This window comes from Opisthorchis viverrini (genome assembly GCF_000715545.1).
Source record: "Opisthorchis viverrini unplaced genomic scaffold opera_v5_723, whole genome shotgun sequence".
Taxonomy (NCBI): domain Eukaryota; kingdom Metazoa; phylum Platyhelminthes; class Trematoda; order Opisthorchiida; family Opisthorchiidae; genus Opisthorchis; species Opisthorchis viverrini.
This window is the reverse complement of record NW_008752393.1, coordinates 22,104-46,636: the sequence shown is the minus strand read 5'-3', so window position 1 is coordinate 46,636 and position 24,533 is coordinate 22,104. Positions and strand designations below refer to the sequence as shown.

General features: G+C 45.1%; 1 protein-coding gene across 1 annotated transcript; it reads right to left on the bottom strand.

Moving 5' to 3' along the window:
* T265_12030 (hypothetical protein) lies at window positions 1–19,558 on the bottom strand (the record flags this gene model as incomplete). The annotated part of the gene is made up of 7 exons (XM_009178930.1): window positions 1–243; window positions 3,785–3,889; window positions 6,697–6,786; window positions 8,980–9,063; window positions 9,106–9,195; window positions 18,513–18,659; window positions 19,234–19,558. The coding sequence occupies 7 exons, from the start codon at window positions 19,354–19,356 to the stop codon at window positions 1–3; spliced, it is 882 nt and encodes a 293-aa protein (XP_009177194.1).
* Window positions 19,559–24,533: the final 4,975 nt, after the last annotated feature.

Here is a 24,533-nt window from a genome sequence, read left to right as displayed (position 1 = left end):
TCACTTGTTTTGATGTTTTTGTCCTTTTGACAGGGCACTTGAACATCGGTGGTCATCCTTACTGGAGGAAATGTTGGTGAAAACATTCCTGGTATGTGCGCTCGGTTTAGGCACTCTGGCGCTTCGAACCATTATGCACGCGGACAAAGCGAGTAGCAAGACGTCTGTGGACGCCTCATTTTGGAGAGACACTGGTGAAGCCATCAGGTCAACTTGGAGAAGATACTGTTCACACGCTGACTCCTTTAGGGGAATTCGAGCCAACGGGCATCATGTACCCAAGCGACGATAACAAAAATTCTTTGATTGACTACAATTTTATCATACAAATGTGAATAAGTTGTACATTACAGTCGTTAGGTCAACCCTTTCTCCCGTCCTTCCACTGACTTACCTGAAACACAAGGAACCACCAATATTAGTAGGACAGACTCAGCCTACATATGATGTTTCATGTCTACAAACTGATAACATTGTTCTAAATATCTGGCGGGGAGGAGTCCTATGGAGGGGGTTGTTCGAAGACGAATTTTAACAGCAGATAGATGTTCCTATGTGATCATTTAACTCAGTTAAAAGTTTTAGTAATGCAAGGAAATAAGCCTATCGCACAACATGAATAGACCACCAATGGGTACAGTATTTGTCTTACAAATATGCCCCATGTAACATTCATTTCTGAGGTTTGATTTGATGTTGATAACAGCGGGCTAAACACCAGATGACTGTACAACTGCTCTTCGCACCACATTCCATGGCTTGGGAAGCTTCCACTTTGGTCACTAATATGATGGATATGACCAACTCATTCGACTCGGCACTGTAGACTGGGCCCCTAACTTCAGAGGTAGGATAAGTGATTGTGCATCAGGCGGCCCTCCTGCCCGTTTTCGGGACGGGAGCGTTGTAATGTATACGACGTAAATTGTCCGTTGACCCTGAGCTCCTGTGTATGACGGCCACGAAGACGTGAGCACTTTTGTGGGTCTATCGAATATTTTGCTTTTCATCGGGAGGACAACTAACCTAATCGAGTAGTGGGATTCAGGGATAATAATGTCTGTGTTGAGACGAAGGGAAGGAGGTGCGTTTCACAAACCTTGAAATGAAAAATAGCTACCGTACAAATAAACGACTAGACAGTTCCAAAACTACAGAACCGGTAAAACTCCATAAGAAGTAACAAAGACTGAGTTTTAAACTCGCAGTTGCTATTGGGTCACAAGTTGTGAGCTGAGGATCACGTGACTGTTCAAGGTTCGCACCACCTATTTTTTAGACGATGGAAGACAACGGGAAATTGCACTAGCTGAACGAGAACTCCTTACTCCGCTTACCCTCGCAGAAGTCAGTTTCTTAGCGCATCGTACGACCACCGGGGACGCACTTCTTATCTACATTCAGTACATCTCTTGTTACCGTTAATGTCCCTTGAAAATCCAACAGGTTTTCCCGCGTTTGGGTGAGAAAAGCGTTTGCAGCTGTGTCCCCAAACGATCTCTGTTGTCTCTTCTAGGTGTCATTAGTCTAGCTGGAAATCTGTCCTGAGTTAAAGTTTATCCTCACCATTACCGGCAACATTACTATTAACATCATTAATAACAATGATACTGGATGGGATCACTTGTTTTGATGTTTTTGTCCTTTTGACAGGGCACTTGAACATCGGTGGTCATCCTTACTGGAGGAAATGTTGGTGAAAACATTCCTGGTATGTGCGCTCGGTTTAGGCACTCTGGCGCTTCGAACCATTATGCACGCGGACAAAGCGAGTAGCAAGACGTCTGTGGACGCCTCATTTTGGAGAGACACTGGTGAAGCCATCAGGTCAACTTGGAGAAGATACTGTTCACACGCTGACTCCTTTAGGGGAATTCGAGCCAACGGGCATCATGTACCCAAGCGACGATAACAAAAATTCTTTGATTGACTACAATTTTATCATACAAATGTGAATAAGTTGTACATTACAGTCGTTAGGTCAACCCTTTCTCCCGTCCTTCCACTGACTTACCTGAAACACAAGGAACCACCAATATTAGTAGGACAGACTCAGCCTACATATGATGTTTCATGTCTACAAACTGATAACATTGTTCTAAATATCTGGCGGGGAGGAGTCCTATGGAGGGGGTTGTTCGAAGACGAATTTTAACAGCAGATAGATGTTCCTATGTGATCATTTAACTCAGTTAAAAGTTTTAGTAATGCAAGGAAATAAGCCTATCGCACAACATGAATAGACCACCAATGGGTACAGTATTTGTCTTACAAATATGCCCCATGTAACATTCATTTCTGAGGTTTGATTTGATGTTGATAACAGCGGGCTAAACACCAGATGACTGTACAACTGCTCTTCGCACCACATTCCATGGCTTGGGAAGCTTCCACTTTGGTCACTAATATGATGGATATGACCAACTCATTCGACTCGGCACTGTAGACTGGGCCCCTAACTTCAGAGGTAGGATAAGTGATTGTGCATCAGGCGGCCCTCCTGCCCGTTTTCGGGACGGGAGCGTTGTAATGTATACGACGTAAATTGTCCGTTGACCCTGAGCTCCTGTGTATGACGGCCACGAAGACGTGAGCACTTTTGTGGGTCTATCGAATATTTTGCTTTTCATCGGGAGGACAACTAACCTAATCGAGTAGTGGGATTCAGGGATAATAATGTCTGTGTTGAGACGAAGGGAAGGAGGTGCGTTTCACAAACCTTGAAATGAAAAATAGCTACCGTACAAATAAACGACTAGACAGTTCCAAAACCTGGTTGTTGGTTTGTTCGCCGAGCTTGGCAGTTGGATTGCAAACGTTTCATCAGTAATCGAGGTGACATTGTTGGTGCAGGAGTGGGTGGGTCCTACTGACAATGTCACCTCGATTGGTGATGAAACATTTGCAACCCAATTGCTAAGCTCGGCGAACGGACCAACAAGCAGCACACCTGGCAGTTGGATTGCAAACGTTTCATCAGTAATCGAGGTGACATTGTTGGTGCAGGGTTGAGTGGGTCCTACTGACAATGTCACCTCGATTGGTGATGAAACATTTGCAACCCAATTGCTAAGCTCGGCGAACGGACCAACAACCAAGCAGCACACCCGAGCTGCCTACATTCTACCACATCGCTATTTCCAAAACTTGTTTATGATTAGGAACACCACTACTACATCACACACTACTGAAATCCGTCTCTCTACTATTGTTTTGACCAACTCAATGCAGCAACACGTACTGAATTTGGAGCATAAAGGTCCTAACAAAATGTGTGATTTATAGATAGGTGTCTAGATATGTGCTCCTAGATGGGATATGAAGTGGCTCACTGTCGCAGCTGGTTTCAGTGTCCCAGGGCAGACTAGGTAAGAAGATATAAGGTGTCCCCTGCTAGCCACGCCCCTCAAAAACAGGGACGGTCACAGTATGATTCATGACCTTATTCTAGTAAACTGGTGTTACAATCAAGCGACTAGTAATTGGTGGGGGCGGCTTTTGCCTTGATTACATAGCTTTGTGCAATACGTAGTTGAGTAATCCGGAGTCGAGGAAACGTGAAAAATGGTTTATGTCCGTAAAACAGCTATCTATACTATGGGCTAAAATTATTAACACGTGTCAGTGATAATTTATACATCCTATTGCTGATTAAAGGGCGTCTGCCGATTAGTCAGGCGGTCTTGAAGAAGAATGACACTTATGGGAGTAGGAAGGGCTTTATGGGGAAGTTACGACTACAACTCAATGCCAGAGGAATTTAGTCAATAGGTTTATTACTTACCGGCGTCGAAAGATAATAAACTACTTCAGCGTGTTCTGGTCGCTTCTTCGGGATACGATGCAGCAGTTCCTGCAGGGAAGCACGATCTTTCCGTCTCACGCACGCCTGTCAGCAAAAAAGCCAAGGTAGATCACGTCAACATCAACATCTCTGACAGACTGCCTCACTGCCCAAAAAAACACGTATTTTACCGGTATACGAACTGTATACCTTTGGGCTAGGTGACTGACTTCTAGGGAACGAGTGTTTCTATTGCTATACAAAGTACCTGACATTTCTAGGTATAAAGTGCGCGAATGATGGAAGTTTCCGAAAATTCTCATCCGCGAGCGGACCGTAGAACAACAGCAGTTCTTAAAATACACAAAATGCGCCCACGTCAACTTGAAAAGAAACCTCGATGACGTTCTCCACCAGAAATTTTAATGTAAAATTCACTCTTGGACGAATACCACCGCTGAAGAATCCCAAAATTTCCTTCACTTATATGTTTCAGATGGGAATATTTGTATCCGGCTGGAAGCCGTCCTCAAGAGCTTCGTAGTCTTAAGCGATGGGCAATACTAATTCACCAGTGAATGAAGTGGAATTTCGGGTAGGCGAGACTGGAAAGCTGGAAGCTGACAGAACAGGCGAATTGGCTGGTTCCACAGGTCTGCAAAAATGCTCCTAATCGTGAGAATCCATAGTTGTCGTTATATTGTTAAGAGCGCAGCATCAATTGTGGCTGTGCTTAAATGACGTCAGGTGACCGCGCCAGCAGTGAGCAACAGGAAGTTAGTTGGGGTTCGGAAACATATCCTAACACTTAAGTGCGAAACAACCGGTTTGTGTGTGAATGGTCATCCTACCCAGTTATTCGATGGGGTAAGTAAATTGGAGCAAAACTAGCTAAAGCGTGCTGCGTTCGGTCAACCAGGTCAAAGCCGCGTGCTCCAATAAACCAGTCGGATTTTACTGACCGACAGCAAATTCGTGCCTTAACTACCGACTCATCAGTCTGCGAGACAGGACGATAGAGTAGTAGTAAAATTATGACGTGAAAAAGGGGCAGTAGCGCAGACGAACAACATCGTCCCATTCTATCCAGCTGAGATCGTTGGCTAACTGGAGAGTGTAAACGAACATCTGACCAACTATTCTTTTAAGTCCATATCTAATGCATGGGACAAGCTAGCTCAGGAGCCTTTAAACATTTTGAGCGTTGTCAGAAAGGAGGTTTAGGAAATAACACCTTCCAGTTGTTGCGAGTAGAGGAACTAGTTAAGCTTTCATGAATACACCATGCTCTCTGAGAACATGACCCCTTAAGCTGAAACCTAATGACGTTATTATTTGCACAAGCTACACCAAGTATGTCACAATGTTGGTAGCGTGATGAGGGAATTTTATTGGAGGCTTCGTCCTGCAAATGAAAACAATCTATGCTGAAAAGCTGAGAGGCACCGTAAAACTGTTTTGTCCTTATTGGGAATCGTCAACAGTGGAAAAAATAATCGTTCAGCCGCAATATCCTTTCAGTGCCCAGCTGCCATGCCACCCAAAAGAAGCACGAGGGCGGGGACACTGCCAGGTTGCCCAAGCCTAGATAGGGGAAGTCGAGAGACAGAGGCCTGGTTCGAACCACGGACCTTCCGGTCAGGAAATTCGCGCTCTAACCTCTGAGCGAATCATACAGAAATTCAAAGTCTCGAACTCCCGGTCAGTAGTCTAGACAATTGACCGTTCGGCTACGAGCGGCTGATCGGTAGTGTGATTAGACAAGATACGGCGCCACTTATCCTTCGATCACGGGATCCAAATCACGTGGTCGCACGTGTTAAGTGGCTAGTTGGACGACGAATTATTGGGAATCGGCAGCAGCGTGCATCTCAGGAAACTCCAGAGAGTCTCGAACCCGCGACGATTCCCAGTAAGGATGAAATAGCTGTATATTGCTTCTCTGTTCTTCAGCATAGATGGGCTTCACGTACAGGAGGAAATCTCCAATAAGTCACGGATTTTCAGGAATTCCAGAAATATAAATAAAAAACAACTCGTACACGAACTTCTCAGCACTTTGTATGTGTTCAAGTAATTATTATTCATTGTTCCCCACTAGAGGTGAAGTGTGGATTATGAACATCAATTTCAATGCATGAACACTGGTGTCATACTGTCGATGATGATGATGCAGCTGCCAAACTTTGAGCTCCATTGTTCCCCACTAGAGGTGAAGTGTGGATTATGAACATCAATTTCAATGCATGAACACTGGTGTCATACTGTCGATGATGATGATGCAGCTGCCAAACTTTTGAGCTCCAGTTTCACCTTCGAGTCCTGTACTTACTCACTACCCTGGCAAGCGCGAGCTACTTTGCATGCTCGAATTCAATACTAGAATACTGACTTGTTCTGTAGCTTACACTTTGGCGAAGTCAATTTGGCAGCTGACAGCAACTAAGCAGGATGAGTTAAGGATTGTAGCTTATTGTTAGACAGTCACAGCCTTTGAACGGAAGTCCAGTGAACCTGATCACGATCACACATCGGTCTGTTTCACCATCCGCTTCAACCGGAGACTACAGACTATAAGAGAACAGCCACGGAGCCCTCTTGAACAAAGTGGAAAAAGGGTATGGCGATACGGTGTCTAAGCTGAATGGCGTCTTACATTCACTAACAAGTCGCTTGTGATGTTGCGTTTCCGGTTGGTCCAAAGGTTGGCAGCACAAAGGCTGGGGATAATGAGCCACAAAAGTTGTGGCTCCATGTTGCTACACTATGGCATCTCCCCAGACCGCTTCAGTCACTTTATATCACTTATCGAGCATGTACAATTTAATTGTGGTTATGTCAACGGAGTTTCAAAATCAAAGGGAGCACAGAAAACCACTACACCCAAAATTAACCTTGAATTTCGTAAGTACCTGGATCGCGGCTGAATACATTCGCAGACGTGTAGCAGTTTCTATCAGTTCTTCATTGTTCTCGGAGTGTGACAAGTAGTTCGAGATGATCTAAGCATTGAATAAGAGAGAATGCGTATCAGTTAGTATTAAAACAGGCATCATTACTATATTCCTATGAGAAGTGACTGGGCTATGCATGAATTAGGTCAGAAGTATAAGCTATGGGAGATGTCGGTTGTGTATCCTGAGTCCAGTTCACATGCATCATCTATTATTTGGACACAGGGCTCTTTGTGGCAGGTAGGATCTACTGTCCCCAGAGAGCAAAGAAGCTCCGTGTATAAGGGACGTGAACGTATCGGCTGCAGCGCAATAGACTTTTTACGTTACACTAAGTAGGTGTTGCTCAAATGAGTTTCCATCCGACCCTCATCCCTTAGTAATGAAAGTGGGTAAGACAAACAGGCCCAACAACATGATTTTGAAGCGGGGGTACCCGGCAAGACCGAGACGGAGGGACCACCGCTTGTTATCGACGAACCAGTGATGGTTATACGATTGGATGAATCAAGAACAATCAGACTACTCAGGAGTGAAGTTGTTAAAGAAACGCATGCAGACGTTGAGAGTCGAAAACTTTAACCACTTGGCAATTTGCGGTTTTTAAATTTAGTTGTGACCGGTAAAGTTTACGAGAATGAAATTAAAGAGTGAAATAACTACTTCTGTGAGATCAGAGGCGATGATGAAACTGTTCTATAAATTATCACAAACACCATTTGTTTTGTCTTCATATATAAACTTGCAGTGCTACAAGGCATCGGGATGTTTGAAGTATGGTCACACCGGAAAACTATGTGTACTATTTGACAATAAATGTTACTATGTTGCAACCAAAACCTATGGGAGGTTGAGTTCACAAAGAAGCCCATCTCTTACTCATCGGGGCACGGCCGTGCTAACCATGACACGGATTTGTGGCTTCGGTTCATAGCGTATCAAAGTGCCAGTGAAGAAATTTTTTAAATGGTGGTACCACAGCAGTCTAAATGATAACTCTGACCTTCACGGTATCACTCTTGCTCACGAAGCCTGTACCATGGGATAAACACCACACTGGATTGCGACAGCCCCTTTCAAAGACTCTAGTGAACCTGAACGTCATAGTCGTCTGTGTCTTCAGTTCTCTATCGAACCCCTCCATCAAGAGCGCTGACCCACCGAGTGTCCAACCGTACACCCAATGGTGATGCACTTATGGCTACTGGCAACTGGAAAGCGAAACCTAGGGTCTCATACGTCACATCTTTGGATTCGGTTCAGGAAAGTGCTACGTAAATGGCGACCAATCGACCAAGTTTTCCACCTTCAGCCTGCTCGTGATATCCAACACATGCTCCCAGCATGCGAGAGGGCATCTAATCACCTGATATTTCAGTGGTGGTCGCACTGCTTTCTAAATAAGTTGTATTTTGGTGGCAGTCCGATTAACATAATCTTTGAACATTGTAGGTCTTACCGTAGAGCGGGAGCTGGACCAGGTGTTCCACGACCATTTTGCTAATCTTGATACCACAGCTTTTAGCTGACAGGCGACATCGTCAATCAAAGTACGGTGGTGGTGCAAATGTCTGGTTGGTTATCCCGATTTCTTGGCTTTTCCAAGATGAGACTGACAATTTCTTGAATGCCGAAAGGTCGTGAACTAATTCACTCGTCCGGCGTTCTTTCCAGACATCATCTTAAGGCAGCAGTGGTAGAAAAATTTAAGTTCTCGGATGAAACTGATCAATCTTCGATTGCAAAAGCTAATCATTGGCGGACAACAAACTGGAACGAGCAAAGCCTTGCATGCAAGTTTCGCTGACCACTCACTCGCCGCGTACCTCAAACGTTCAGAGTTAAAATCCTGGGACAGAAAAGGATATGTACTACTGACGGGCTCATGCAAGACCGAAAACGGAGTTTAGTGCTTTGCATTTTGATGTGGAATTATCAGAACAACTGCACTAGAGACAGAAGACTGCCGATGCGGGTAAAAAGTCTACAAGTCAACTCAGAGGTAATCGAAAAGTTTCCGTAACCTGAACTATCTTATCTCGTGGTGACGGTTCACTTGAGACCGTTGGGAGTGCCGCTGTCCAAATCGATGAGTGGACGGCTAAGCAGGCGAATGAAGCGCTCGGCACATCTGGCTATCTTCAACTCCTTTTCCAGTACAGGACTCCACCCCTCGAAGAAATAGACTAGTAATTACCGAGTTCAAAGAACACCTCAACCATCAGTTCGACCGTTACCTACCTGCGGAGGAGCATTCAATGCGTGAAGGTACAGGACAAGTCGATCAGTTGGTAGCCTGGTTTCAACACGAAGCTTCAGCCATTTCTAAAGGTAAGCTTTATCCCCATAAGAGTATACATAACATACCTTCTCCAGCAGCGCACTGTCCATTTCAGCCCACCTGGAGCCCATGACGAGTGGTTCAACAATGTACCAGTGAAACTGGTCGTCTGATACCTGCAGGGAAAAAATCACACGAAAATGAGCTTACAGCACAGAAGAACAATGTATGCCGTTAACACAAGCCAAACAGCACAATCTCGATGGACAATCAGAAAACTGAGTAGCATGATGCTGACAAAAGCATTCCGACGCCAGACACACGAAGAGCATGCGTCCACAGACCATGTTTACAAGAGTGCAAGACTTGCAATAAAAAGCTAAACGTAGAGGACTACTGAAATCGAACACTAGCCTGTTCACAAACATTGTCCTGCATCCGCCTGACACTGAAGTTTTTATCATGAAGCAGAGAACTGGGATAATGTAAAGTCATATCTCACCATAACTGGCTAAATAAATCTGACCTTGGTGAGGCTTGCGAATGGCCTGGGTAAGTAGTCCATTAGTTGCATGTACTAGGCATTCCAGGATTTTGCTCCCCCAAGTTACTAGCCGGTCACAGTATATCAGTGATGCATACTACTGGCTCTGAAATTGTTCTCTCTTGTCTCCAGCCTTACTCCGCCCGGATTAAACGGTCTAAAGTGCGCTCATACAGGTCCATACACTACCTTGGACAAAATGATGTAGGGCATTGATTACCTTCCTTGGGAATTCATTGACCTGGTGCAGTCCCGGAACAGGTGTCATCTCCCTAATGTCTTGTCTCCTGTGACAGATGACTTACGAGCTGGGAGCATAATCTGTCTTATGTTATTCAGCCTTCTCATGGCACTCCTACTATTCTGACATTAGTTTCCGGGGTATGCGAACTGCTACCAAACAAGGTGAGTCATGATGAGGTTATTTGGTCGATTTACCAAGCTAAGGGTCTTGAAGGCAGGCCACAAAAACAAGTGAATTTCAGATAACCAAATCAAACAATCTGATTGGTATAACTGTCACAACATTTGGCCTGATCGTGATAGGCTGTGGATGGAAAGTTTGAGTAGCACTTTTAATTTACCGAGATACTGATAATCACTACAGAAATTCCATAATCAGCCACCTTGTCAGACAATTTTTACAATCTCAAAAATCGGTTTCTGGACAAGATAGAACATACTTCCTTGTACTTCAGACCCCACTGATTAACAATCTTCAGGCGCCTTTTAGGATGTCATTCCTTTGATATTCCTGCGACTTTCACGTTGGTCCTCCTGACCTATGTTTCATTCAAGTCTAGTTGTCCGGTAAGTGCCACCGTGACACATGAAGGGACTTCTATGATACACGACTGGGAGGAGTAATGACATTTAAAACTATATAGGTGGAATCGAACCATGAGTTCGCACTGAGTAGTCACTGGTAACTGGTAAAATCAACAAGAGCTGCTCGATGATATGCCTCAGCAAACAAATGTGGGCACTAATCAGTAGAAGATTCCGGATGACCTGATCATACTGTGGTTGGAAGTCACGTTTGAAGCACTGTCCATCCACACACGTCAAGTTGTTTGGAGGGGAAGGCGATCCAACTGTTGATAGGCAGTAGATGTGGCATGATCTTGTGTGAAAGTATCCTAAATGATGATAGGCGATTTCACGAAAGATGTGCATTTTACAAGTCATCTGTGCATCGCGTCTTGTTTAATGGCAAAATACAGAGTGGCATCACTAGATAGGCGAAATCCTTACTCACTAAACTATCGCTTCAGAAGTAATCTAGCAATACGAAAGCAAACAACTAAAGGAAGAATGAACGGTCCTTTTCATTAGAATTGCGATATTGCCCATGAAAAATACACATTCACCATCCGCTTTCAGTTTTAGCAGTAGAATTTCGAGACTCCAAACCAACTTACCGCTTCATTCATACCGGATTAATAAGGTAAGCTGTTTTATTAACGCCCATCACGTGAATAGGTTATTTTACCGCTTCATTCTTGCAGAAGCCTTCTCAGGCACATCGAGAATCAATGTTTCCTATGGTCGACACTGAGTAACTACATATGACCTCCAGGTTCTTCAGCTGAATGGCTCTCTCCATCCGTATTCGGTGCCTTGGCACGGTACTGGACTTTCAAACTGAAGTGAAATTGTTCAGCCGTGTTGTTGAGAATTTCTGTCGTTACATGTCAGTCACGTTTCAATAGCATTCATAATGTTTAAAAAACTACTGAAAGGATGCAAATCAGTGTTGCAGCCCCTGCTTGATCCACTGAGTGCGACTTATGACAGAATTGAATCTATTTGGATTTAAATTCCTACAGTTCACTTCGCGGAAAGATCCACCTGATCAACCTTAGTCTCTATTTCATTGGGCCGGACTTGATGTCAAATGAATGAAAAACCACGACCGAATTTATTGTGGAATTTATCATAACCGCATGGATTTGGTGAAAACGTAGCGGAAGATAGACAAACACAGATGAGGCGCCTGATGCCCCGTTGACTCGTCTGTATCCACCCCTGCTTCGAGACTCACACCTAGCCTCACAGTTCGGAGAAACAGCGGGGGTTAAGGAGATACCTCAAAGCGAATACGCCCTCACGTAATATCAGGTTGCGCGTAAGTATGATGAGACCAACTGAAAGCAACACAACAAACTGCAAAAAGCAGCAGCCGAATCAAGTAAGGAAACGATGCCGGACATGTCACTCACCGATGGCTTTACTGTTTGAGATGGATGGACCGTTACCTCGGGATTTTCATTGAATTTTCAAGCCGTAAGACACTGCTACTGTGAGTGGTCGCTCTAGTGGAAGGACTGTGCACGAAGACGCTCCTTAGTGCTCCCAGGTTATGATATACACATAAACGCAACGGATGTTTGATTTAACCACGCAACCAGGAATGCGTCGAATCTGCGTGAATAGACCGACTGCGGCCAAGGTTTATTTTGACAGCCACTTAGCTGCAGCCCGAAAGCCTGATGCAGAGTACCTAATGGTGAAGGCCAAAGTTGATGAGAGTGTATGCTGCACAAGGATAGCAACGAGTTGAACAGTTAGGTAGATATGGTATGAGTCTGATCTGAACGCCCACACTACTGTCACAGCTGTGGTTTCTACGTTTCCTTCACATGCAAAATTTAAGGGAAAAACTCTACTTTCATGGCATCCTGGAATTCGTCACAGGAGTACGCATCTTTGACCAGTTGGTCTTAGCACGATTAGTGAACGATGGTCAACTTAATTGATTTTGATAAAAAACTCGAGCGCCCACCTCACAGACACCCTCACCTCATTATTGGTATTGCACAACGGTATACTCAAGCGTGTATTAGTCCACATGCATACAGTGTATTGGCTGCAAGGAGCCACTTCTTGACCAGTGCCCGGATTTCACCAGATGTTCCGTCGAATTGGTTCCAATTTGTAGAGGAACGTGATTTATGCCTGGTTAAAAAATTTTTCGTTGCATCGCTTCTGCACCAGCAGGGGCTGTGATGGTTGTCATCATTTCCTGCTCCATGGAAAAACACTCCAAAATCCACCGGCTTCCAACCCTTGCGTATTGGGTATAAGCCCATAATCTTTAGTTTTGGAGGCCGTTCTACGAATACATGTGCATTAATTGAGTTACGCCCCGACACCACCACAGTCAGTGACTCCCGCATGAAAGGACTGAACATGCAAGACACACCGCCCAAGTTACCCATATCCATGTTGGCATCTAGGGCGAAATTCACTTGTTTCGAATTCCAGTTTGGTTCGCAGATCGCACTTGACCTAAACTCTTTCCTACGACCACTCAGGGAAGCGGGATTACGTTCATGGATTGTAGTTGAGGATCGCCTTGTAAGACCACCGTATGACGCTCAGAACGAGCCTACGAATAAGTATACTCAGAAGTTGTTGGTAAAGCTTGGTAATTTATCCTTCAAATGGAACTTGACAGTGGGATCGTAACCGAAACTCAGACATAGATTAGCGATGATATACGGCGGATCATTGTGGTAATTAGTTCAGGTGGCCAAGTGATCATCCAACAGAATGACATCATCACAATATTCTAAGTCAGACATCAAGGTTTGAATGCCTAACTGGAGGCCTGTTAGAGTGACCTACTGACTGCGACGTAAAGAGCAACAGCAAAAATGGGCATCCTTGTCGCACATCGGACTCGATGTCGAACTGTGTGGTGTCGTGGCCGTATACCCTGACTCCAGCTTTCAGTGCTAAGCACTGGGCTTTAATGAGGTTTACCGGCTTCGCGAGGGCACAATGACTCATAATTGGTGAAATCAAACGTAACTCGAAAGTCTATGGAGCGTACTGTAACAGGCTTCACGAGTATGAGACGACATTCTAATTTTCGTTGCAAAGGCACTATTTGTTTCACACTCCCCCTCCAAGGACGGAGTTTTTGGTTTGGGTTTGTGAGCGTATCCAGTTTTGTGAAAAAAGCTGTAGCAAAAGGGATGCAAAAGTTCTGGTAGCAACATCAGTACGATTGATTTCGCGGTAAATTATCACACGCCATTCTATCGCCATTTTGGAGGATCGGCGGTAGCAGTGAGGTGATCTTATTTCGCAGGGATTCAATATTAGAGAGTGAACAAAACACTTCGTTCGAGGAGCACCGACGTATCGGATTTATGGACCTTAGTAAGGTTGCCACCTTCTCTGGTGGCCTGTACGCTCTTCGGTGTCTGAAGATCTCGGCAACCTCAGGGTTCGACAACCAGTCCAGTGAGACTGGACTGGTATCGAAGTCCTGAGTTTGGGTTGATAGCTGGTTTGACAATTGTTTGAAGTATTCAGTCCATCGGTCCATTCCCTCGTCACGATTGCTGGGATATTCTTCACTTGCTCCAATTACCAAGTAATATTGAGGCCGAAGGTTTCCTAAATCTATGCGCACTTGACATAGAAGTTTTTCGAAATCACCAGTGCTCAAAACGAATTCCACGCATGATGCAATGTCCTAGCTGATCGAGTGGTCCTCCGCCAAAGCGTGTGAAAAACAACCGATTTGGTGATGCGAGCTACAACTGCTTTCTTGGATAAGGAAACCGTTTTCTCCAAAATATCCAACTGCTGTGATGCTGTTGCACATAGCCCGGCTGTTCCACAGCGGCCTGTTGTATAGAAATTTCCATAAACAGCCATTACAGTGAAGTTCAAGGAGGCCCTTTGAAACGGTTTACCTCAAGCGATAAGTGCAGTAGGGCGACTAGTTAAAGCAGTCGCAATACAGTGATTACGCAAGTTGTCCGCTTTGATAAAGTCAGCAAGGTGCGTCTGGTCCAGGAATCTGGATCCGTCTTTTACAGGAGTTAGGGAACCGGGTCTCCTAAAATAGCTGATGTATGAACGATGGTCGTGAGAAGTGCGCATGCAGGCGTCAAGGGCACAAACAGCCAATTTAGCGCTCCTTTCATACGTTAGGAGCCTGAGCTTGGCTTCTGGTCACCGCGGCCGCGGGATCAGTAAAGAATAGGCCGCTTTCCGGAGACGCTGTAGTAGGAATAAGATGACATGTTAGAGAGATTGCCACTGGTTCTGATGGGGATGTGTTGCGGGTCACGTCCCCAGCACCAGCCGGCTTTTGATGAAGGGGGCACCTCTAACCTGCAAGCCAGAAGGAAACACGCAGGGAACAGGCCACCAGCAACTCCAACATGGAAACCTTATCAATTTAATCCACTGCAGCTGACTTACGTTATCACCGCTGTTGTTTTGGAATCAGGAGTTAGCGAGCCCTCCTAACCAGAATATAGTGGCTGATACCCGATTTCACCTTTTCAGTCTGGTGAAAATACCTCTGTCCCGAGGAGGTCCCGAACAAGACATCCTGAGCAGAGGCTACATCGTAGCAGAACATACGGATTCAGTTCAATGGGGTGCAAGGGACAACACTACTTGTTTCCGAAGACGCCCGCCACCGACCATGCTGATACCCTAGGAAGCAAGGGGGACCAACCACGGTAAACAAGCTTTGTTCGCTACCTACGTTATTTTCACGACTACTACTACACATAAGATAGATAAGATTCACTTATCATTCTGCACAGCGCCGAAGACGAAAACAAGTACCATCTCACCTGCGATGTAAACCGACTAAGTACTGTTGGCAATTTAACCCAACCATTGGATTGACGCTATATTGCTTCAAAGCTCAATTCTACAGACGCCACTTCGGGGAGATGCAGACGGCGAAAAAAACTTGATTTTACGGCTAGGTGGGCCACAGTTCCTCACTGACGTTGGCTCTGAGTGTTTAACAGACGTTCAAAGCATTACGGGACGAAACCGTCCGGACTGTTGGGGGAGCTGTTGACTTGACTAAGGGTTAGAGAGAGATTCTCTAAGTTTGCATGACTACGTCATATTGCAGCTTAGTTACTTCGCTATGCTGCCTATATTTAAACACCGCGGTGAACACGTTCACTGATCTCTAAATGACTATCTACCGTAGGTGTACAGCCATCATCCGACATCAGTTTACGGCTTATGCAGCCTAAAACCTTCGTGGAAGAGCCACAACATTTCACCTCGGAGCCTGAGGACGATGGTTCCCAAACACAGATGGCTGCCGAAGGAGCAGCTCAGGCTTTGTTAAAAAGCTGAGAATGAGGTATTGGTACGCATTTGGAGCACGTTATACCAGTGATTAGAGATCGGGGTAATCCACTGTCCCTTATCTGTCAAGAGAGTGATAAAAGGTCCCTCCGTCAGCGAAAAATGGTAACCATGCCAGCAAATGATGACAATTCCTTTTTTCACAACCAGTGTGTTTTGGAAGCAGTGGTTAAAACAATCTCAGCGTCATTTCTAAGTGGCAGCGACAGCGTCGATAACCGGTTCTCGTGTTCGGTTGCTCTCTCCTTAGGGGAGAGTTGCGATAGGCAGTTTCCACGAAAGTGGTCGTCTCGGATAATGCAGATATTCATGAAGTGAAATGAAAAGAACAACAAAACAAAGGGATAACAACTGGAAGAAGACACGGTGGACCTCACTTGATTGTCTCAACTGTCAAAATTAGTTTTGCAGCTCGCTCCCGGGTAGCGGTGTAGGCTTTGGTTCACGTTGCATTCGTATAGCAGGTTTACATGTCTCAGTTTCTTTATATACCATTCACTAGCAGCCTGTTTCAAATGGCGTGGCACGCGTCGCCAGTAAGTATGGGCATACTCAACATGATGTGCGTTCTACTATTCTCATATTTTCCGATATAATGCATTAGATAGTCTTCTATAGTGGAGTGCACAAGGATTCAAAAGGAAGACGTCAGGTAGGAAAGCTAAATCAAGCATGGTGTCCACTAGGCTGCCATGTTCAACAGCTTAGGGAATAAGATGTTGCTGGCTCTACTTAATGGTAAAATGCTTCGGCACTGCGTGAGTGAATATCAGCGACCGGTTCTCCTTCAAAAAAAGCTAATCGGGACTCCAGTGCTCCATGATTTTGTACATTTTCAGTGTATTACTTGAAGTGGTATCACAACTCGAAATGGAGGGAGATGCTTCAAATGAAGAGGACGGCGAAGATATTTGTACACGCATGCATGGTGATAAATAGAACTAAACTAAATTACGCCTCTTCAGAAATCTCATAAAACAGCATGCAAGCATTACATTTTGTTTGTTGAAGTTTGAAAAAAGGGGTATGGTTTCAGTGTGACCATAGTATTGTGGGATTACGAAGCGAGCAATCTATGGCTGCTCAAGAGGCAGGATGTGGGTGGTCGTACCCCCACCAAAACGGTTCCAAACTCGAAAGACCATATTGCTAATCAGATCCCCTACAGGGATCGTGAACTTATGAATATCCACTTGACTTCTCAAAACAAATTAAGTTTCCATATATAGGGGTGAAGCAAACCACCATTCAAATCTTCGTGGGAGATCTTCTGGAAAACGATTTCTAGGCTCTGCATCCAAAAAGTGGAAATCTGATGCCGAATTTGTGAGGAAAGCAAGCTGCATCTCAAAAATGGCATTAGCGCCACTTTAAGGGTGTAACTCCTGAGGTAGATTAATGAGAGGAACCGAGTGACGAACAAACAAACACTGCAAGACATATACTCAGCATTGTCTCAGTGTCCAGGAGATGAAAATGAAGTGGAATTTTGCTTCACAAGGATACCTAAAGTAAAATGTATGCCGCAGTCCGTAGTCCCAACTTAGGAAAGCGAAAGCTGGCACACCTTTTCTCAAACGTCCGCTTCCTACGTCAAGAAATTTGGCTATAATTAGTCGAATTCCATGGCACGACGTAAATTCTAAACCATGGAAGTGCGCGGACAGACGACGTAAGACCACACACTTCCAGGTTAGGCTTCTGGGTTGCCGCAATCCTACACTTCTGGAAGTTAGTCATATGTTTCATGACCTGGACACACAAACCTAAGTGCACCACAAAGTTCTTCATAAAATTTGGAAAGGCCGGGGGGCACATAAAATGAGTACAGTGCACAGCCAGTATTCATCACAGCACAACTCATGCCATCAGTGGCACAGAAACACCGATAAATTCAACCAACCCACTAAAACCCTTGAATTAGAAATGAACGTTCATGCAAACGGCAAGTCACGACGGCAGGGTAGCTAGACCTAACGATCTACTAGATAGCTATGGTATACCGTCAAGAAGTATGAGGATTAGTAAAGTGACGGCCCAATGCTAAACTTCAGTATGAGAAACTCGCGCCGAACACAACGTAGCTTAAGCATACCGTTCGGTAACTATTATAGGCAAAAAGGAGTGCGTAGAAGGCAAGAGCATGCATAGGCATACAAAACTGGAAAAAACAACTTTCTGATGGACTACCTGTGACCTAGGGTTATAAAAGTAAACGAAAGCAACCAGCAATGGACTGAATCAAGTCTAGAGTTATATCATGAAGGCCGACGTTGATGTTACAATGGGACACTTCATTTGTAAAAACAAAACATATGGTCGGATCTCGAAAAGCTCAGGCAAATGAGGCGTATGGATCTTACAACGGCTCGTCAGATTGGCGTAGACACGCCGACCATATGACCAGTTACACGTCAATTTCAAGTTAATATACGAGGAAACTAAACAAAAATTATTCCGGGCGTTATGATGATTACTGTATACACAATTGCGGATAAGGCTTAGAAGCAGTTATGATTGTTTCCTCACAAAAATAGAGGTTTTCTTGATCCTATTTATTGGGTCCAGCCCTAATGACGCATACCTTAAAATGAAACCACACGAAAAACTAAGTTAATTATAACATAACTTCTGAGATAGCTAAACATTAACGGGCCAAAATAAAAATCCAGCAAACAAATCCTACAGCGAGTATACCACCTAGGACTAGGAGAATACCAATACGCTTGAATTTTTTCAACGAGAAACGTCCAATGACAGAAGGGATATTAAGTACCCGTTAAAAGAATGAAACACACGTACGTTATGGTGAGTCCGGAGTTCGTTTGCGCGACTTCCAGGACCAAGACTCTTGTCCATCCATGAACAAGCCCGAATCGTTTCGCTTAGAGGTAAAGCCAACAAATCAGCAGAGGCGCTGCCTCCCAGTTCCGTAGCTGCGCCAACAGCCTTTAAAGAATCACAGAATGCAGTCCATTCGGGTTGCTGAATTAGGAAATAATGCATGTTATAATGCAAGTTACATTTTCAAACTGGAATCGCAATAATTCAGATAGGTCGAGAGTGGCTTGACGGATAAGGTTCAATTTGGGATTGTTAGTCAATTCGGACCTGAAGGCATAAGTCATCATTTAAGAGCCAAATTACAGTGCGAATACATTCAGCCGATGAATAAGATTTTCTGCATTTGACATGTTCACAGAATCTAGCTGTTCTATTAGGTGGTTGTATGAATAGATCTGCAAAGAGCCGATGGTTTAGTGAATTTTTGGATGAGGACTGACTTTGGCGTGTTCAACAAGACTCTGTGCGCTACAATCAAAATAGATTTTATGATCGAACAGCAACAGACGCGAGTAGGTCTTGAAGTAATTGAGTTTGCCCAGTCTTTCTGAGAAAATTCACAAAATGGTCAAATGCAACCCGATTAGCCAACAAGAGACGCTCAAATGTCGCCTTGGATAACGACATCTGAAAGTGACGTAACATCTGCGGGGAAGTAGTTAGAAAAAGGTCGACTGACTCTGACAATTATTGTTCCATCCAACGACCGAGTTGCCAACTCAAGTAGGAAGGACTTTGAAGCAAACGAACCGAATGTATCCAGAGGCCAAGCACTCATCCCACCCAACGAAAAGTCATCCATTGCGGTATAAAGCACAGTTTGCCAACAGGACTGGAGTGACTAAACAGTACTTGGGTTTAAAAACGTACTTCCGAACAAAAGCTAACTTCCTTCTCATATAATACAGAGTTTTCGATAACTTTGTGACAAACGGAGCATAAAATTCTTTCAATATCTAACGAAAATGTAAGGTATAAGTTTCAGCATCAAAAATACCAACCGGCATTAACGGCCTCTTGTTCCAACAGTTTCGCCTCGTTGACATTGGTCCTGAGTGGGATATTTAACATGTGAAAAAGCGAAGCCTACCATGATGGCGTGAGGTGCGTCACATCCAGAGCCTTCTCAGACTGATCCCAATTAAAACGGAATCCTTGTAGGTCGCTATCTTCCCAGGCAGTATCATCGAACATGGCTTCGGGACAGACTGTTCAGAAGTCAAGTAAAAAAATTAGCCCAGTGGTCTGAGCTTCAGCAGTCAGCTTGGCACGATTTCAACGTCTAAAAGAGATCAACATAAGACAATACAACCATTGAAATAGCGATGGTTTCATGAAGAAAAGTTCTATAAATCATGACTGCATTGTTGTGCAAAGACTTGTGGTGGAAGAATGATCCACTTGAATGCACGGATTTCGCCTGTGATAGGTGACTGAAGTGAATACTACGTTACCTACTCACAAGGTATTCGAAATAGGCGTATCGAATACGAGCAGCTGTGGTTAAGTAGAATTGAGATTCTTCGAGGGTGAAGCGATGGTCCATTGGCTTCGTGTTCGAGTCGTAGCCATGAACTCCAGTAAAGTAATGGTTCTTGATATATAAAGCTCATGAAACGTTACAATACGAGGTAAAACAAATAATCTGGGTAAGAGGTGGTCAGATCGAAGAGAAGCAATCGCCGCTCGTGTTTGCCGTCAAATGGGTCATAAAATGCTCTTGGCTGTCAATCTAGCTTTCTGAGCGATCACAAGCCCCTCTTTATTGGCTCAAAGAACGAAATTTTGATGTGCGCTTTCCACCGTTTCCAGTAACGGGTTATTGTTTCTGGGATGACCACAAATAACAATCAACAACCAGCCTCGGACGACCGAGTCTAAGCAGCTCAAGGCCAGAAGATACCGTAGTCGAAACCATTGCGTCGAAGCCGGAGGTAAACCACCTAACCAGTTACCGCTGACGTAATCCCTTAGGCTACCGACTAAGATCTTGCGCTGCAACAGGTCATCAAGTATCACTGCAGACAGTTGCCGCGTACCTGACCACAAGATGGACTGAGACTCATCCAAACTCATGTGAAGCAGAATCACTAGCCGACGGATGTTTCTTTGTTTTCAGAACAAGGTATTTCGAAGGAACTACAGCCAACCCTACTGGAGTAGCTTCATAAAGAGCATCCAGGAGATACAACTACTGACCTCTGATGAACTCCCAGATTAAGCGGGTTTCCAAATCTTACAGTGCAAGGCTGGCGTAATGGTTATAATGACAGCCTTCCAAGCTGTCGATCTGGGTTCGACTCCCGGGCTTCACATCCGTTTTTGCGTCACAAAGAGACAGAACCTTATAGTAGTGTGATAGTTGGTGTGCATCCGTGACCCATTGAGCTACACTGGGTGGTGTCCATGCGACACTCAGAGTTCCTCATACCAGGTTGGCCAATGGTTAGAAGTCTGACCAGTACAGTCTCCTGGCCCTCCAGGTTGAGGGCTTGAACATGTGTTCTATAAAAATGGTAATGAACTTGCATTTCCCGTCATACACCGCTGAACTGCGGTCAGCCATTTTAGCCAAAGGCTTTGGTTGGGAATCTTAATCGTCCTCCTCTCTAAGTTTGGCCACCATGACAGTATCTCAGCCCACTTATAACTAACAATAATCTTATGCTACATCGACCGTCGTCTGGTTTCACCAACAGGGTAGCCTTACCTGCTGCATACAGCGCGGAGGGGAAGCGAAAAGATGTTATTGCTGACGCATCCTTTCCTAAACCTTCAAGTTTTCCGTCATCTACTCCACTCCACCCAAGTTTGAACACTTTCCACAGGTACAAACACCAGGACTGACCGCATTGTTCACCGTGCAACACATTCAGCTGCAGCTTGTGCGCCGGAATTCCGTAACAACCCTAAACTCTTCGAGATGTTTTCAAACTCTGAAAACCGGTCTACTACGCTGCCTTTAATGCCCGCACACTCAAGCAAGCTGGACAAAAGGTGGCTCTTGCTCGCAAGCTGGATTCCCTCGGCATTGATGTATGTTGTTAGTCAGAAACAAGGATACAGGACGCAAGTACTGCAATTAAATTGACTGCCCCCTTGCTCTCTTCCAGGTTCCACCTGCGCACCTCTGGTGATGCAGAGGCCGATGCAGCTGGATATGCTTGTGTGGGTACTGTATTGAGCGACCGAGCGGAAGCGTCTCTAGTTGATTAGATACCTGTTGACAGTCACCTCTGAGCGGTTCGCTTGACAATATCCGTCAGAGAATCCCGAGTAAGTGAGGTCAATCACAACCTGTTTATTATGTCTACTTTCGTCCAAACCGACTGTAGCTCTGAATCTGTCAAAGGCAGCTTCCATGACGACACAGGTGATCTTTTACAACGGCCTAAGAGCTTATACATCGTCGTTGGTGGTGACATGAACGCCCATGTAGGTAGACTAAACGCACCCAACTGGGTGATCGTCCTGGCTTGGATACCACATGCACGGACAAAGGAAACCGTCTACTTCAGATGAGTGCCAATCATAGTCCGTTCCTTTACAGCGCCTATTTCCAGAACAACGGAAATCGCTTGACAACGTGGTGTCCACCAGCGAACCAGTCCCGAATCCAAGTCTTCCATATCACCATCAGTTACCGGTGGTGATGGTCCATCACTGCCTGCCGCTCCTTCTGGAATACCCGAGTGAACTCCAACCATGCTCTCGTGCGCTACTGCTTTTCATTTCGCCTTTGAGGTCTATGAAAAATACGTAAACCACAGCGAAATTATCAGGGACTGGAACGGTCCACTCATGTCCAGCATAAGAGAGCGTTTGGATCGCTGGGCACAAAAATTGGAGCATTAATTCAGTTGGCCACTTGCCACCTCCCCGGACTGCCGGCCTTTAACAGAAAGATGGACTGTGAACATGGAATCTCCCTGTCTCGGAAATACTCGAGTGTATAGCTCTACTCAAGAGCTCCTGACGTCCTTCCATCTGCTCTCCTGAAGGATGGTAGCGAATTCCTCAGCCACTGTCTGTCTATTCTATTTGTGTCTATCCGGGAGAAAGGAGCTGTTCCAGATATCTGAAGTGAGTCAATAATGGTGCCCATTTCCAAAAAGGGTACTCCCAGTGAATGCGGTAACCACAAATGTGTTAGTTTGACTCCCGGTGTAACGTGGCTTCTGGTATCACTGATTAATCGGTGTCTTATGGCAACATGAGGATCCTTGATCCGTGAGCATAGAGCGGGATTTCGACCGGATAGCGCTACGTCGACCAGGTCTTCATACTGTCAAACGCTAGAGCAACGCCATATGTACATAAGCTCACAATATTGGTATTCCTTGACTTAAGGGTATGTTCGATTCTGTCGGTCGGTCAGTGCTGTTAACCACACTCGCTCAATAGAATATGCCACAAAAGTTTGTGCAAATAAACTGGTCCCTTTGTTCACATACTTCATGGCATTCCGACAAAAACCGGTGTCCGACAAAGATGTCTACTTCATACATCCTTATTCAACTCCGTCATTTATGAAATAATGAGGCGAACGCTGGGAAACCATCAAAACCCTGATGTTCAAACAGCAGCTGACAAAACCTTTGTCGATCTGGAATGTGGAGACATCGTTCCCGTCTTTAAAGAAAAGGGGAAGGAGCAAGTGTTTTAGATGGATTGACCAAAGGCATTCCGTCCTTTGGTGTGCACTTTGCACCCAGAAGGTGCAAGGTTGTGCTCCTGGATATGCAGTTATTGAACACGCCACTTACGATCCAGGGAAGGCACTCGAAGTCGTGGTGAGTTCTACGAGTCCTGGAAATTGTATTATAAGAAATAATGAATCACTCGGCTGTAATACCCTTTTGATGCCTAGCTACCATGCCACCCGAAGGAAGCACGAGGACTGGGATACTGTCAGGTTGCTCAGGCCTAGATAAAGTCGAGATGCAGGGGTCGGGTTCGAACCACAAACCTTCCGGTCAGTAAATTGGCGCTCTTACCACTGAGCCGTCTGCGCAAAACTGAGAGGCTCAACGTCATCGGCTACAGGAACCGTGCATTTGACGTACAGTGGTTTAGGCTGCGATAATTTCGTTCTCTGATGATTTGGGGAGATAGAGACGGTGGTTGATATAATGGATGCGTATATACAAGCTTGTCGGCGGACTTTTAGTTTAGGAGATCGGGAGCGGCTCTGTGCACTGAAGGCGATGGTTTCAATGCATGAGAGCAACTGAGGGAACCATGTCTGAAAATCGGTGTGACTCTTTCCGGGGTCCAAACCAAGGAGACTGGAATAAGCAGAGCAGCTGAGTTTCCTGATGATGGCCTCCATTCTTCGCTGCCAAGTCGTTGTTTGACGTGCATTGGCTGATTACCACACTTTATGTGGTTGTGCGAAAAAGTCCTACGAGGAATTCGGTTGGCTAGCATACGGAGCATGTGACCAAGCCAGCCCAACCTATGGCCTCGGCGGACCGATGACGTGAGGCGTCTTCAGGTTTCTGACTACTGAGGCCTCAGAAGCATTGCTGGCGTCGGATGGGGCCAGCGAATTAGAAAGCGGGTATTTGAGTGTTGATCATCTCTATCCGGTCCAGCTGTAGCACCCTTTCGGTGCCTAGCTGACAGGCCACCTGAATGAAGCACGAGGGTCGGAATACCGCCAGGTTGCCCAAGCCTAGACAGCAACAGTAGAGATGCAGAAGTTGCAGTCAGTAGATTCTCACCTTAACCAGTCAGCCACATCTACCCCAGTTGACCAGCCGTTTGAAGATAATAGATTAAATTTCACGACGAACGCGGACAAGCCTTCTATCAAGTGGCATTGGTGTTTAGCTAGTGTGGCATTTCTGAGGCCATACAGTTCCACCCCAGTTTCACAGTCGGGTGTTTTCTAACAGTCATCATCATCAAGGACAGCATCCGTTTTGGCACTAATGCTTCACCATAAGGCTCGTCAGGTTATATAATATATATATA